Source organism: Triplophysa rosa, linkage group LG18 (genome assembly GCF_024868665.1).
Source record: "Triplophysa rosa linkage group LG18, Trosa_1v2, whole genome shotgun sequence".
In the NCBI taxonomy this organism is placed as follows: Eukaryota; Metazoa; Chordata; class Actinopteri; order Cypriniformes; family Nemacheilidae; genus Triplophysa; species Triplophysa rosa.
In genome coordinates, this window is record NC_079907.1 from 5,548,077 (window position 1) to 5,565,320 (window position 17,244).

Here is a 17,244-nt window from a genome sequence, read left to right on the forward strand (position 1 = left end):
ACCACAGGAACGGGTTAAAAGAATCAGAACTGAGCATTTTACCACAGGGTAATAAAAATAAACAGTCAAACAAATACTGTATATTTGTTGCACACACCCCCCTTTTCACCCTGTGAAAGTTTTCTGCATGAGCCACCACACTTACCACAGTTGTGCCATTTGTTAAAAAAAACTTGTGAGGAAGCAAACACAAAAACAAAATCCATCAACTATGTGAAAAAGAAAACGTGAATTATGGTCGCGAATGTCAAGCAAAGCATTGAATAGCCAAAAATCGATGTAAAATCTGCCCTTTGGTAATTGCAATTTCACAGAAGATGCACAGATATCGCAAGAGCATTCGTAAGCTGTGATGAATGTGGAAGTGCGTGATATGTTTCCACTCCAGAAGACTCTTCAGGCTGTTGGATACACATATATCCGTGCATCTAAGCATTAGTAAAGATGACTGAATGGTTTCCACTAAAGAGAAAAACAGATCCTTCACGTTGGTTTCAGTTGAATTTAGGCAGATCAGTTAGTTAAAAGAGCACACCACAGATGCCTGGTCTCGCACTCTTAAAACCATCAAGGAAGGAAATGACTCAAAGAGTTTGAGTGTCACAAAGATTAAATGGAACAAACAACAGAGGAACTTTCACCATTTGTACAGGTCGGTTAAATACATCATATTTTACAACATCAAAATGTGGCGGTTTTTCTTTTTTCTAGTCTGTTTGTTAAGGAAAATCAGTAACTGTCCAAATCTAAGTTAAGGATGTTGTTTTTTTCTCCAGATACTCAAACTTGAGAAATGACAAACCGTAGCTGTAACCTGACCGACTACATGGTGCTGAACCAAGCCGAAAAAGTGGCCATCGGCACAATCTGTCTCCTCGCTGTACCCTTCATCCTCCTAGCAAATATTCTCGTTCTGGTGGTGATAGTTTGTTCATCGAACCTGCGGCAACATCCATCATACCTGTTTATGGGCAACTTGGCACTGGCTGACACAATCGCTTGCTGTTTTTTTACCGCTATCTTCCTGAGTTTCCACCTCCTTAATCCGGACAACTCCTCGGACAGCTACCTCTTCCAACTGGGTGGCGTGACGGTGGCGTTCACGAGCTCAGTGGGGAGTCTGCTTCTGATGGCAGTAGACCGCTATCACATCATCTACAAGGCTTTCAACTATAAAGTCCAGCTGAAACGAAGACAAGCTCTGGTAGGGACGGTGGCATTATGGGTTGTGGCGATTTTCATTGCCTTCCTTCCTCTGATGGGCTGGAGATGTGTGACCTGTCAATCATGTTCCAAACTGTTTCCTTACGTCGATCGGTACTACCTGGCATTTTGGGCCGTTCTGGTTCTGGCGGTGCTTGTGCTTATTTTGGCTGCCTATGGGGTCATAGTCTGGAAGGCCCACCAACACGATGTCCACATGGACACGGAACATCCAGGAAAAGCACGCATGCGTGTGGATATTCATTTGGCGAAGACTTTTAGCTTTATTGTACTGACTCTGTTGGTATGTTGGCTGCCTATTCTTTCTTTCATGATGCTAGATGTGGTTTCAGGGAGGATTTCGAAATGGCACAGAAGGGCGTTTGCTTTCTGCAGTCTGCTGTGTTTGGTGAACTCGGGCATCAATCCGCTGCTTTACACACTGCGTTGCCGCGAGCTGCGCGCTGCACTTGCTTCATTGTGGGATGGTTTACGGAGATGGTGCGGTTTGTGCTGGAGCAACACCTCATCCGATTGAAATTGATTTATATATAACCAAAGCCATCCAATAAATTTCTGACCAATAAACAGAACGCTACCTCACATCTGAAACTTACCAATGGTTTATCAATGGATAACACATTTTCTGTTTTTAATTATAGTAAATAATGTGTAAAATATATATAAATACATATTTTATAATAGCATATACAATGACATTTTGATTTTATATAAGCATTAAAAACACATTTTTTAATAAAAAAAATATATATATATACTGTATATATATATATTTTTTTTTTTATTTATTTATTTATTTTAATTAAAAAATGCTTTGTTATATAAATATATCCAAATCTGTATAAATTTGTTCTGATGAACACACAGAAAGATATTTCGAAGAATGCTCATAACCACATATTTCTTGGCCACTATTAACTGCCATAGTGGAAAAATTGCTTTATACATTTATTTTGAACACAATAGAAAATATTTTGAAGAATGTAGGAAAGCAAACCGCTCTGGGGCACTTTTGACTACCATTGTAATTTTTCCTACTATGGTAGTCAATGGTGGCCAAGAACTGTTTGTTACAAGCATTCTTCCAAATATCTTTCCCTGTGTTCATCAGAACAAAGAAATTTATACAGATTTGGAACAAATCGAGGGTGAGTAAATGATGACAATTTTTTGGGTGAACTGTCCCTTTAAAAGTGGAATCTGTCATTTGTCACCTTAAATGTCACTGACACCAAAAATGTACGATCTCTTTTGATAATAGACTTTGAAACAGATTGAAACAGTATTTGCGTTGGGAAAAAATCCTATTGTGTAATGTTACCCGTAAAATGTCAAATGCAGCGAGGTGGTCTACACAACACCTTTATTGAAATTCAAATGGAAGTTTTGATCAATAAAAGCCAGTGCTTTGAAAGCGACAATAGCTGACCTTATTTATTCCAAACCACTGTCAACAGGTGACATTTAAATCCCCTCTGAATATCACAAAGGGTCAACGCAGTGCAGAAAAGTCTATCAGCAAAATGTATCTCGACCTCACTCAAAGCTGTACACGCAAACATTGTTTATCTTTGTGTGTGCAAAAATAACTTACCAGTAGTTTCTGGAGCTAGTGGGACCTCATTGTTTTCCGCCCTGTGGCAGCGTATTCCAACATCTTCGCTGTGTGAGCAGTCGTGCCGACCCCAAACGCCATGTTTACACTCCAGCAGAGAGGCTTCGCTACCCTCACACTCCACATCATCCAACAGAATCAGTCCTGTTCCTTCTCCAAACACTCCAGAGGGCACGACCTCTGCACCGCCCCTACACACACACACACATGCTCTCAGTGCATAAACTCCATATAAAGTAGAAACAATCACACACTTACAAAGGTGTATGTTTAAAAGTTTGATATTACTATCGTAGACAAAAATATAATTGTGCCAAAACAGTAATTTCTTTCATAAAAATGGTAAAAAAAAAATTTTTTTAATAGTTTTATTATTTAATTATTGTATAAATTATTTAATTATTATATTTAATTATTATATAAATGACTAATTTATATATTAAATTATTGGACCAAATAATGAAGAGTGTAGTTTGAAGACGCTAGAATGTAAGAGTTTTGATTTCTTTTGGATGGTTTTAGTCACACCATCATAGTTAACTATTATTAAAAAAAAGGGTTTCAAATCTAGGGAAGGTTAGTGTAGGTTACTTACCATATATACTATTACTGAGTAAGATAACAACATTTCCAAAAAAATTTAACCACTTAACTACTATTAAACTAAATTTCAAAATAGTTTTCAAATTCATCTCATAATATCTCATTCTTGAGTTTTAAGGTTAACCAGCCTGAACTCTATGAAATGGTTAATTTGTACGAAGTTGTGTAATTTTAATCAAAACATACAATTAATATGAAAAAGCTATAATATAACACCATCTGAACTGTCACTGGCGCAGATGCATATTGCACTAAAACGTACAAATGAGACTCGTAAAATAGTTACAAATTGTAATTTAAATTGTGTTTGGTTAAGCTGAAATGAAAAACTTACATTGAAAAAGGTTAAATAAAGAAAAATAAATTAAGCAATAAAGTAATAATGAAACACAAATATCTGAAACCAACAGTGTGTTATCAACATTTTCTGTGAAAAGTTTAATAGGAAAAATACCATGAATTTCACTTTTGTTTGTGTAACCGCTTTCAACATCTCAAAACTGTATTCGTTTTTATGCTGAAATCAATAAAATAAAACCAGATTTTCCAAGTGGTCACAGACTTTTAGATCAAATAACACACTGAGATGATGCATAACATAATACAGTCATGATGAAAGATTTTCACCTGAATCCAAGCTGTCTACAGACCACCTGTGCATGCTGCTCATTCCAGCTGTCATCACACACTGTGCCCCAGTCCCCGGAGTGATAGACCTCCAGTCGACCCTCCCATGGGTTATCTCCATCTACCAGTCTCACCACCCCATCTGAATACATAATACATACACACATGTGCAAACATACAATAAATATCACAAAATATACTACTTGTATAATTGCACAGTACCATAGCTTACGTGTACATGCATTCAGCAAATGATTTTATCCAAAGCAACATACAGTGCATTCAAGCTATACATTTAGTTTTCATGCAACAGTATGCAAGTCTGTGCATCAAGTCAATACCTGTGTAGGGGTTGCATGACACCCCGGCGTCTTCCATATGATCACAGTTGTGTTGTTCCCATCCACTGTGACGGCACTCATCCAGTGAAAGCTCATTGCCTGTGCACTGCACTGCATCCAACTGGATCGGCCCACTGCCCTGCCCAAAATGAGCCCATGACCAGGCCTTGGGAATGCCTCTAAACACATAAAGACATACAAAGAATAAAAACACATATCTTTGTTAAAGGTCCAGTGTATGAAATTTAGAGGATTGCAACCAACAGCTCACTCCACCCCTCCCCCCTCTTTCGAAGTACTATGGTAGCTGACACCGAACTAAGATGTCGGCACGTTTTCGCTTCTTTGCCGAAGGAGATAACGTATTTACGAAACGCGCTCTGTAGAGCAGTTTGTCTGTTTAGGGCTACTGTAGAAACAACATGGAGAAATCCATGCAAGGGGACCCGTGGTGTATGTAGATAGAAATAGCTCATTCTAAGGTAATAAAAACATAACGCTTCATTATGTAAGGCCTTTATACATCTCTGACGACATAGTTATGTATATTATCCTGCATTTCTGTCAATAGATCCTCCGAAATTTTTTACATTGGACCTTTAAAGCCATTGCATGGTGGGTTGAATATGTGCTGTGGTTCCCATGCAGTTGAAGAGATTTTTAGTCAGGCTTGCAACATTTTGCAATTCAGAAACGCAGACATTTCCATCCACCACTTTCTACTATTTTACTCTAAGTCTACAACGTTTTTGTGTACTTGTGTTTATTTATTTATTACGGTGTGTTTAATTATGCAACACCCTTGTTTAAAAACAGCACAGTTAGCTCTTCAATGACGAAAAAGAGAAGTTGCATGAAATGAAAAAAGAAGTTGAACTCTTGCATAAGTGCATGTTTTTCTTTTGAAACATGTCATTCATGAGTCTGTTAACTTTGCTTTCTAGAATTTCCATAAACGTAACAAAACAAACCGAAAACAAAAGCACTTCTTTAAAATGATTCTTACAAGAGATCAAATTTGAAACATAAGATATTTTTTACCATCACACCACCACTTTAACCGACAGCTTTAATGTAGCAGTAAGTGAACCCGTGCGTATCATCTCTGCAGTGTAAGTCTACACTCGTGTGCCATCTCACTGTTTTCATTCTCTGTAACTGCCATAATATGATGGAGATGGTGTAACAGAGCAAAAAATACAAGGATGCAAAATAAATAATTTAATCTTCTTCTCATAGAGATGAGAAACTCTTTTCCCCTCTGGGATGAAAACATCTTGAAAGTTTTTCATGTTATGAAGCCTGCTAGCAAATGTAAAACAAAATGCAAAAGGCATTAGAAATGATAGCAGCTAGAAGCATAAAGTATTACTCTTACACCATCTGCTGAGTATATTTGAGCATTTATTTTATCACAATATTTATGTTATCAGTATAGTGAAACCTTACCCCAGTCCGAGCTGCCTGCAGACCACCGCAGCATCCATGTCGTCCCATTGATCATCGCAGATAGTCCCCCAGCGTCCATCATGGAAGACCTCGACACGACCCTCAAAGTCTTCCTCTCCTCCTACCAACCGCAGCGATGGTCCATTACCTGAGCGAGCAAACCAAAGAGCCATGACGCAAAACCACAAATTAAGACACTCAGTACAAATTGAATAAAATGTATGAATACAATATTGTAATGTACTGCACAAAATTTTGCACAGTACTGTATGTGTTTTAAAATAAACAACTTAAAATAAATAATGTGAAAAACATGGCCAATTACAGCTCAGAACCGACAAAAAATCCATTCCACCGGCTTAAAGTGATAATTCACCCAAAAATGAAAATTCTGTCATCATTTACCTACCCTCTTGTCATTTCAAACCTGTATGACTTTCTTTCTTCAGCAGAACATAAAATGAGTGTTGAATATTGAGAACCAATGTTGAGAAAGAATGTTGGTAACCAAACAACAACATAACCCATTCACTTCTATTGTACAGACACAAAACTAATGCAAGTCAATGGGTACCGTTGTTGTTCAGTTACCAACATTCTTCAAAATAAGTTCTTTTGTGTTCTGCAGAAGAAAGAAAGTCATACATGTTTAAAATGACAAACGGGTGAATGATGACAGAATTGTCATTTTTGGGTGAACTACTGTATAAGAATGACTCAGAAGAACTAAACAGTTTATTTTATTGGATTGTTTTGTCACAACATTCAGTAATTGTCATAGTCATATTTGTGTTATTTCATAGTTTTGATGAGTTTACTAATAAACATAATATATCCATTATAAAAATATAGAATTTGTTTGCTGTGTCTATCTGTCTGCGCTTGTGGCTTCAATAAAGCTCACAGCAGGCAATCATAAATTCAGACACCACTGATTTTGCTTCCCATCCTCTTTTCTCCTTTTTCCCTTTGTTCCTTTTTATAAGGAGTTCCATTTTATTTCCACAAAGGAAATCTAAACCCCCGCCAAAACGCTCCATTAAAATTTCCGATCTCCGTAAATGGCATCTTAATAACTCAAAATGGATGAACAAAGAAGCTGCAATAAGAGGAATTTGAAAGATAACACGATCATCCTTATGAAGTTTTGGACAGATTTCTGCTGATTTCTGTTCACATGTCTAAGGTCTCCTGGACGTGGGAGTATTTACATCACTTGTCAATCAAAAGGTCATCTGTTTTATTCCCTCAAAAAGAACCCTGACCTTCAGGTGGTTCGCACACCACTCCAGCCTCGTTTCCATGGTTACAATCGCTAGTAACAAATTTCCTACTCCGGCAGTCCAGCAGGGATTTCTCATCGCCACGGCAGCCAAGGCGGGCGTAGTGAAAGAGCCCGGAGCCGGGGCCAAAATATGAGTGCTGAAGAGCCGTGCCAATCTCACTACGGAAAGAAAGAGAGAAAGAAACACCAGGTTCAGAAGATATATTGGGATATGAGCCTATCCACCCACTCTCAGCTCTCTGACATGGAGAGATCAATAAGCAGGGTCCAAATTTAACTTTTGGTGCAATTGCCAAATTTTACTGAAGTGAAACATGGTAGATAGAAAGATAGCAATAGAAAACGACTAGTATCTCCTCATGTTTAATTTACTGTCAGCTTGTACTGGCTTTTGCGTCTCTGTGAATGACAATGTTGGACTTCTGGAAAACTTTTGCATACACAGACTGAACATTAAAAGTCAAAGCAAAGTACGTGTACCCCAGTCCAAGCTGTCGGCAAACCACGGTGGCATCGCGGTCCGTCCAATGTGTGTCACAAACTGACCCCCACTGTCCATTCAGGTAGACCTCCAGACGGCCGCTCTTAGAGGACGAGCCCCCCGCTAATCTGACCGCTCCTGAGCAGGTGAGAGAGAAACAAAGTCTGAGTGATTCTGACAGGAACAGAAACAAAACCCAAACAGAAAACAACAGTAATTCTCAGGATTAAACAGAACTAAACTCTATATCTGTGTAAACCCGCTGTGCTGTTTGTATTTTGATGTACAAATTATTTTATTTAAACTTTTTTAACTTCATACAAATCCAGCAATAAAGCTATTCAGGAAAGTTTTATAAGGAAATACATAATAGCCTACATTTGATCAAAACTTCTTTTTGTAAGAAGAAACAATACTCACAGAATGTATTTGAAGCAGAAGAAGGCCATTCTCTAAAAATGTTAAAAACTACTTGTACTGTTTGTTCACAATATGTTTGGCATTCATCTTATGGTCTTAGGCAGAATGTAGTGAACTGTATAAGCTTTAATGAAGCGTGTTAGCACTCACCCTGGTGGCAGTCGCAGTAGGCCCATCCAATGGCCCCTGAGCTCTGTCTGAAAAAGCACCATGGGTTGGACTCACGGTCAGGATTTCGACAAAAATTGTGCGCTCCAAAACCCCTGCCCGGATACTGCTGCACGTAATCCGGAAACTCGGTCCACTTTAGACAGGGCGAACCGGAGTCAGTCTGAGATACGGTGCCATTGTAGTAACCCAACTCAGTAAATCCTTCCGAGCAGGACAGCGGAACTGAAGAACAGAGATGACGAAGCAAAATATTAAATGTAAGTGTCGATGTGACACACATGACATCAACAGAACGTATTTTTAGAATGATTTCTAATGCATAAATAGTTCACCCAAAAATAACCATTGTGTCGCCATTCATTCACCCTCATGTTGTCCAAAACATTTATGGTTTTCTTTCTTCAGTGGAACACTTAAGAAGATATTTGGAGAAATGTCTTTTGTGTCCATACAATAGAAGTCATTGTGGTCCAGCGTAGTTTGGTTTCCAACATTCTTCAAAATATCTTCTTTTGTGTCAGGCCCATAATTGTCTTTTTTAGCCAATTAGAAAATTGGCCACTCCGAAAGCGTTTTTGATATACTCATTTTCTGATTGGCTGACAATGCCGTTTGACAATGAGTTTGGCTGACACCAAGGCTCGATGATAAAACTATTTGCCTGGGCACAAAAAACCCTTTACCGATGATTATTTTTCAGGTCTGCTTCCAAGAGAGCCCACTATCTCCCATAATCCTTGTGTCATTAGAGTCCAAAATAATAATCCTCGTTTTATAAAGTGCCAATCTGTATTGCTCTGCGGATGTGGTTTTCAATAGAGCCTTTCAGGACTGCATCATGCGAGTCCAACAGCAGCCCTTTTGTTTATCTCCCAGGAACACCCACCTTGGCCCTTACATCTCCTCCAAGCTGTGAGCAGGGCACTGATTCCTCAGCCCCTGCTCCGGAAACTGAAAAGAGGGGGAAGTTGGACATCTGGGTCCCTTATCCAACCTTATTTCCCAGCATAAAGGAAGAGGGATCAGACATGCCTTTTTTCTAAGCAGGTGACGAAAAGCCAAGTTGAGCAGCCAGTAAGACAGCAGGGAGCCGAACTCTCGCTGACCTGCCCTACTTGAGTCTGACAAGAAAGAGTGTGGTAAACTTGTAACTCATGTTAAACCAAAGTTCACCCAAAAATAAAAATGCTGTCATTATTTATTTACCTTCAAAACCTGTACGTGACTCTTTCTTCTGTGGAATGCAAAAGAATGTATTTTAAGAAATGACACATGGTTGTGTTCATACAAAGGAAGTCAATGGGTGCAATGTGGTTTGGTTACCAACATTCTTCAAAATATCTTCTTTTGTGTTCAGCAGAAGAAAGAAAGTCATACAGGTCTGGAATGACATGAGGTTGAGTAAGTGAGGTCCAAATTTTAATTGTTTGGATGAACTATCCCTTTAAGAAGCAGCTTTCTTCTAAGTGTGTTGTCCTAAACCTAAATATAACCAACAACATCCAACACAGCAAAGTAGACCTTAGTGAAACTGAAATGATCATGGCTTTATTCATTAATAGACATCAGATATGGCTGTCAATTATGTTTCACACCGTGTCCTAACCAGCTGAATTTATAAAGTTTCAATTGAAAAAAAAAGAATGTCTTCCTTCACTAAAAAAAGTTGTATCACATAACACAGTCAGAGCTAAAAAGAACGTATTTGTTGTTTAATATGCATGTGGATCTGGATTATGGACCAATAACATTTCAGTGTGGGTTTGGCAACCCAGTGTGAGACAAGAAAACACATATATACATACAGTATATATATATATATATATATATATATATATATATAACTGGATGCCTCATTCAAACGCTACAGGCACGTAGATGTGTCCGCCATCTTGGAACAGTCCACTGACATCACTCACGGTTTTGTCACAACACTGCTCAACCATGGCTGTAAAAACCACGATGATTTAAATTCCTGAAAAATGTAATACCCTTTAGTTGTTGTCATGTGTTAGTGAAGCAAATATAATGTTTGACTACACAACAGTTTTCATAATCTAACATGCTAATAACTATAGTTGCAAACGGACAATCAGGCTTGGCATGGTTGCCAGATCTGTGAAACAAAATCATTCATAATGAGCCAAACGTCCCAATTCCTAAATTCAAGTCCAAGAACTAAAAAAAAAACATTTTAACATTGACAGCTCAATAACAAAATCATTCCACTCCTAACCTGCAGTTAAAACAACCCGCAGCAGCAGTTAAAAAGTAACCCAATTCCACAGGAAAGCCGTAGACTTGGCAACACGACTGGCTTGCACCGTTCCAATATGGTGGACGACCTACGTATAACGGCCTATAGAAACAGACGCTAATGCCGCATCTAGTTAATAAATCTATGAGAAAACAGAACAGAAATACAGAACTGACACAAAATGTCAATGGGTACTTAAAGGGATACTTTGATATGATAACCGTTGATAACCGAACAACGGCGGTACCCATTCACTTCTATTGTATGGACACAAAACCAATGCAAGTCAATGGGTACCACCATTGTTCGAGAACCAACATTCTTCAAATGAAATAAAAAAATCATACAGGTTTGAAACGAAAAGAGGGTGAGTAAATGATGAGAGAATTGTCATTTTTGAACTATCTCTTCAAGGCAAAACTCAGACTTGAAAGAAACAGCAAGCAATTCTCGCTGCATACGATTGGGACAAAATGATGCAAAGATTCAACTGAAAATAAAAAATAAATAAATAACTCAAGAAATCAAATTAATAAATAAGGATTATTATTATTTTTATTTTATCCAAAGCAAATGAGAGCATTTACATTTTGTCAAAGGGAGCCATGTAGGTAAACTAGACAGATCGAAAATCATGCCCGGTCCTTCTCCAGAACCTAAACTCAATTATGTTAACTCAATTTTGGATTTGCGGCCCTGCGACAACCAGAATCAAATTGCATTTCTCACATTGGAACAAAATGCATGTATGGCTAGATAATGGCTTCAATAGATTATCAGTAGTGCAGTTCTAAAGTTCAGTTCGAACATAACTTTATTTTGCTCAGGGGCTTCGAGCACTTGAGTTTAGTGCTGTGCTAATCAGGAAACAAATGCATCTCCCGTCGGATGACTGCACACACTGCAGGGGTGCGAGCAGAACTATGGAAAGTACGACTGTTGGAAGCCCTCACGAAGACTTAAGATGGTGAGGTCCATATGGACAGTGAAAGACTGCAGGCACCGCACAAAAAGCCTTCCAGAAGTCTCCAAAACATGTCAGCACATTTTCCATGTTTGTGTGCAATTTCCGAGGAACTTTATTTGGAGTTGAGGCAGGCAGGCAAGACGGTTCGTGATGGATGAGAAAACTGTGATCTTCCACCTCCACTAATCCTCCGCTAACCCTCAATCCCAGAATCAACAACTACGCGACTCAGCGAGAAGTCATTCACGCGGCTTGTTACTAAAACGCACGTTGGAAATCAAGGGTCCTTCCATTTGAATATACATCACAGACAGTTGGAAGAACAGACTGTTAATCATGTCGTCTGCAGTCGTCTTTGTCTGCATACACATGCTGCTGCAATTTCTGGGCCAGGCCGTCTGCATTCAAGTGATATCAGAAAATATATATATTGAAGAGGAACAGCGTGTGTGTGTGTACAGAGAGGCAGAAGAGATTAATGTCTCCATCTCCAGGCTTAAACAGACTCACTGCAATGAGGGCAGAGCTGAATTAGACATATTAAACAGAATGACTGAGAGTTTTCTCAGAGAGAGTTGTGCCAACCTCAGGGAAATCGTTCAGAGCGTTTCTCTTTAATTGGATGCATGATGATGTGTGGGTGGGAAAGGCAATAATGCTGTCGATGAAGTGTCTGGAACAAAACATAAATATTTTTCACTTGAGAACGAAAGTGAATAAAGTTCTTCCTTTTAAATATATATTTATGTGGGTTTATATTTAATAAAAGTCAAATATAGATAAAAAAGTTTGACTTTGAAAAAAGAAGGGTGTTTTAAAGTCCACATGAAATCAGAATTGATGATTTACTTTGTTAGCTCACATTACTAGATTTGGCGAACAATTCATCAAATTCACAAAAGTCAATTCACAAAACAAAAGGGAGCCACATTTTTGTAGGCCAACCCGGAAGTTAGTGCTGCAGTGGTTCCCTCGACCGAAAGCCTATGCATTTTTCCCATAGACTTTTGGAAGATAAGCTCTGTGATTAACAAAGGTTTATGACGTTTACACGTTTTGTCTATATAAGATAATCTTTACAAATTAACACAACATTTGTTTCTTTTGAAGCAGAAACACAATCGGCAAAAGTAAAAAGCTAACATGATGTTATAAACAGACTACACTATGGTCGCTCGATATCAACGTCACCACCACCAAGCCTCCGACAACTTTTTCAAACTTTATTAAAAACGTGTTTCCTGGTAAGTGTGACTGAATCCCAATTCACGTTTTTAGAGATTTGTGCCCATGTTGCATTATTTGTAAGATTTATATATGCGATGACGTCTAACGTCCCTGCCAAGTAGTCGCTTTTAGCAACTTGTTAGCAACCCCCGTTTTTAAGACACAATAAGGTTTTAAAAAATAACGAGTGGGTTATAATTGGGGTGTTTTATGTTATAAAAAAAACCTGTAAAAATATTTAGAGGTTAACTTGACCAACTTTGCGTTTTTGAACCAATCAACAGAGCAATAAATCAAAAATGCATCAATGTATCGGACCATTTGTGATCAATTTAGTTACATTTCATTGTTTATGAGGCACTAAGTCGAACAATGTCTGTTCCATAATTCAACTTTTTTCTCTAGGTAAAAATAATAAATACTTGCAAAACAAAATCAAATATGTAGAAAACATAGTATGTCATAGATCTATTGAAAAAAATATTGTGATGCAATAAGCTCCAAGAAAAGCTAAAGGCACAATGTGGTATGTGTATATTGATATCAGAATCAACCTGGTGCATCACTATCATGTGACCAAGAAATTCTTAAAGGAACAGTTCACCCAAAATTGAATCAAAGTCTTCATTTACAGTTTGGTTAAGAGCATTCTTCCAAATATCTTTCTCTGTGTTCATCAGAACGAAGAAATTGACACAGATTTGAAACAACTCAAGGGTGAGTAAGTGATGACAGAATTTGTATTTTTGAGTAAACTGTCCCTTTAAGTATATAAATACTTTTGTATGTAAGGAATTGTTTGCAGCAGACAAGGAAAACAAGTCTCAAGTCACATTGTTCTACAAAACAATATAATGACATTTTTGTCATTTATCTGTTGCTTTCCATTTTATACCACCAGTGGCAGCAAAACAGTGCACAATAATGATATTTGAATTCTGGTTTTCAAAATGAGAGACCAAACATGCACCTCCTGTGTGACTGAAAATCTGGAGACAGAAGTAAGCACAGAGAAGCTGAAAAGAAGGTCAGGTAATAAAAGGATGTAAAACAGAAGCATAGGGGCATTAGGACCTGCACCGGGAGTCAGCCGTGCTTACTCAGCATGTTTTAGAGATTTCGATCCCATTCCATTACGATGCAAGAAAAACGGCTGATGCCCAGGTGTTAATGACTGGAAGACACGGCAGGGGGAAGGGTGGTAAGCTAAAGAAAATCACAGCATTTAATCGGACCCCTGACACATATGATACTATACACGAAATGGGTCTTGCCAGACAACAGTTACCAAGTGCAGGAAGCAGAGAATGGGAAAGGAGCCATCCGAACAGGGCGTCTGCGTTCAACAGCTAAACAAAACTGAACAGTATGACACAGAACGCAGGTGTCCTGAGATTCCCTTTTTAACACGACACGTCTCAATAATAATGAGCAAATGATGTGATTCGCCGTGATCCATAGGCCAATGACAGGCTCATGTTTAATGATTGCAACAAGCAAGATATTAACTAAATAATATAATGTCTTTTTGTATGTCTAGTAAATGATGTCACAATAATGTAATGTCTTTGAATCGTCTACATTTGGGGGCAATTCTCAGAAAAACAAATAAATCCGTTTCCCTCAAATCAGATCAAATTAACGTATTCCTAATTCAAAACAAGGCATTTCTTGAAACATCAACAATGTCACTATTCCAGCAAGATTCTGACGCAAACACATGCAGATTTGATGTGTAAGGTGGGGGATGAAACATCAAAGCTGTTTGAGATACCAAAGACCGGCAGGGATGCACAGAAGAGAGAGGAGGGGAGGCTGAGAGATCTTTTTTGCCGTGATTTGATGTTGTATTCTATAAAGAATGGTCAAATATAACCTTCTGAGTCAACTATCGGAGGACGTACATAATAAAAAATGATTGACCACCATAATGTCATGGGTCTTTTTTAATAATGGGTCTTTAATGATGTCATAGAATTTATTTGCTGAATACAAGCCATAATCTATATATATAAATTACACTTTATCAAAATTATATTGGTTTTATTAATCAGAAAATAAGAAATCTTTTGCAATAAAAAATAGAAAAACGCCACGTTTTCTGTAATATGAAATATCAACGGTATTGTTTTCAATTACTTCTTTGTTGCCTTTCTATATTTCTATACTGATTTTTATACTGCCTGTCCTAATGTATTTACATTAAAGCTGCTTTGCAACAATGTAGAATTGTGAAAAGCGCTACAAAAATACATTTGAATTGAACGGCCACAGAATACACACTCTTAAAAAATGCTGGGATATTTTCAACACATGGTTGGGACAAACCCAACCATTGGGTTATAAACTGGGTTATAAATTAACCTATGGGTCGTTTCATCCCGAAATACTTGGCAAGTTTAAGACATGGTTGGGTTAAATATAGACATTTTCTAAGGGCGTACTCACATTTAGCCCGGTTGCTCTCAGCCGTGCCCGAGCGCGATTGACCCGCCTCCCCCGTTGGCCTGCGCTCACATTGTACTTTACCATCCGCACCCGAGCACACTTTCATCATTACGATGTGACTGCTTTGAAGTAAACATAAACGAAGCGATCTCTCTAAGCACAACGGAATCTATCGTAATGTTAAGTTTGTGGCTTAGGTGTGTTTAACTTCATGTGCGCGCTGCACAGACCGATCTGCCTATGATATCATTGTCATACGAGAGCGATATGAGAGTAAACGGCTCATTATGCTTTTATACTTTATCATTATAAAGCAGATCGTTACACTCAGCATTGCATTATGTTTGACAAACCTAATATCTGGAGTAGTTTTGGCCGCGGTAACATGCGGCTATGTGTAGTGCGCCGTGTATCAGTGTTTTACGGTGACAGATGAATCTCAGAGAGGAATTGAAACAGTCGCATAATTTACGTCATGCTTTCAGTTCCGTGCTCCGGCGCGATTTGCACTCATACTGCCCCCTTTCCAAACCTCGCTCCAGCCCACCTCTTCCAACCAGGCCAGGGGGAGCGGTAAGTGAAGACCACTCACACTAGTCAATCAAACCAGGCTTTAGGTGTCAAACACATCCAGGCGCGGTTCGATTAGGACAGTGTGAGTAGGTCCTAAGTTAATTTAACCCAACAGTTGGGTTTGTGCATTTTTGACCCAACCATGGGTTCCATTTACATGGAATTCGCCAAGCTGTTTCTACAGTAGCCCTAAACGGACAAACTGCTCTACAGAGCGCGAACGCATATGTTATCTCCTTGGGGAAAAAAGTGAAAACATGACAACATCTTAGTCCTGCGTCAGCCACTGTAGTGCTTCGAAAAGAAGGGTGGAGTGAGCAGTTGGTTGCAATTTGCGATCTCACCACTAGATGCCGCTAAATTTCATACACTGGACCTTTAAAAATAACCAAGCATCTTTTAGAGTGTATAGAAATTAAAACAGAATTTATCCCAGCCAGTTTATAGCTCTTTGGATTCATTCGTCTTCAGCCGCTGGCAAACTCTGTGCTGATCCGAGCTAATGGAAGTGGAAATCAAGTCATTTACGCAAAGCGCCCGTATGCCGTTCTTGGACACACGCGCTCTCAGCTCTGCACCATAGGAGAGCATATTCTCCCTCCCGGTATAATCCATTTCACCACCACAATGAATATTTGATACGGTTCACACAACGTGCTGTGGCGTGTTAAGCGAGAGCGAGAGCGAGAGCAGATGCGCCGTGTGGCACCAATAGGTGACAGGAGGCAACATGATCGCATTAGGCCGTTCATATTGGCATGGGAGTTTAAACAAATAAAAATAATTGAGGACAATCTATTAGAGTGTTGACAATGTACAAAGCTTCACCACAAAATCTACAGGGAGTGCTGTATGTTTCAATCTTTATAACTACTGTTCATACACCTACAGCACATTTTAAAACCTAAAAATCTGGAGATTAACCCCTAATCATTAGTATTAATCTTTAGTAAGGATCTTGTGACGCACCGTTTGCACTCCGGACATGAATGATATCTCACATAGAGGAGCTTGCTGCAAAGAGGTACTATTACCTTTCTGTGACGGGCTGCTTTCTCTCGTCTGGCAGATGATGAAATAGCAAAAAAACTCTTTTAGACGTATTGTACTGTATGTTGGAGATGAGACTAAGACTTAATTTATGGAGCAGAATATCATAGAGACCTGGGTATGAGCTCACAATGACAGAGCAAATATCGCAATACCTTTCTGTTCAAGCAACACTTTTAAAAGGGATAGTTCACCCAAAAATAAAAAATTCTGTCCTCATTTACTCACCCTCTTGTCATTTCAAACCTGTATGACTTTGTATCTTTCACAGAAACCAAAAGAAGATATTTAGAAGAAAATAATAGAAACATTCTTCAAAATATCTTCTTTGTGTTCTGCAGAAGAACGGAAGTCATACTGGTTTGAAATGACAAGAGGGTAGAGTAAATGATGACAGATTTTCCAATTCTGAGTGAACTATCCCTTTAAGAAAATGCATCTTAAACAACCGATGTTACCAAGATCTATACAACACATCAAAAGCACACAACAACTAGTCAACAATG

General features: G+C 38.6%; 2 protein-coding genes across 2 annotated transcripts in view; one reads left to right on the forward strand and one right to left on the reverse strand.

Moving 5' to 3' along the window:
• Positions 1–17,244, reverse strand: part of si:ch73-127m5.1 (neurotrypsin) — a 38,242-nt gene that overhangs the window by 6,177 nt on the left and 14,821 nt on the right. The window contains exons 3-9 of the mRNA XM_057358828.1: positions 8,196–8,438; positions 7,625–7,763; positions 7,125–7,303; positions 5,860–6,007; positions 4,411–4,589; positions 4,070–4,211; positions 2,819–3,030 (exon numbers count right to left, since the gene is read on the reverse strand). Of these exons, the coding sequence (XP_057214811.1) occupies positions 2,819–3,030; positions 4,070–4,211; positions 4,411–4,589; positions 5,860–6,007; positions 7,125–7,303; positions 7,625–7,763; positions 8,196–8,438 (1,242 nt within the window). The remainder of the gene's footprint in view (positions 1–2,818; positions 3,031–4,069; positions 4,212–4,410; positions 4,590–5,859; positions 6,008–7,124; positions 7,304–7,624; positions 7,764–8,195; positions 8,439–17,244) is intronic.
• On the forward strand, positions 3–1,936 carry LOC130569288 (cannabinoid receptor 2). The gene is made up of 2 exons (XM_057358861.1): positions 3–652; positions 777–1,936. Exon 2 carries the CDS (start codon positions 794–796, stop codon positions 1,739–1,741), a length of 948 nt encoding a protein of 315 aa, XP_057214844.1. The 5' UTR covers positions 3–652; positions 777–793; the 3' UTR covers positions 1,742–1,936.

Bases quoted from the DNA above. Each gene is read 5' to 3' on its own strand.
- LOC130569288 (XM_057358861.1), top strand. From the start codon at position 794: ATGACAAACCGTAGCTGTAACCTGACCGACTACATGGTGCTGAACCAA.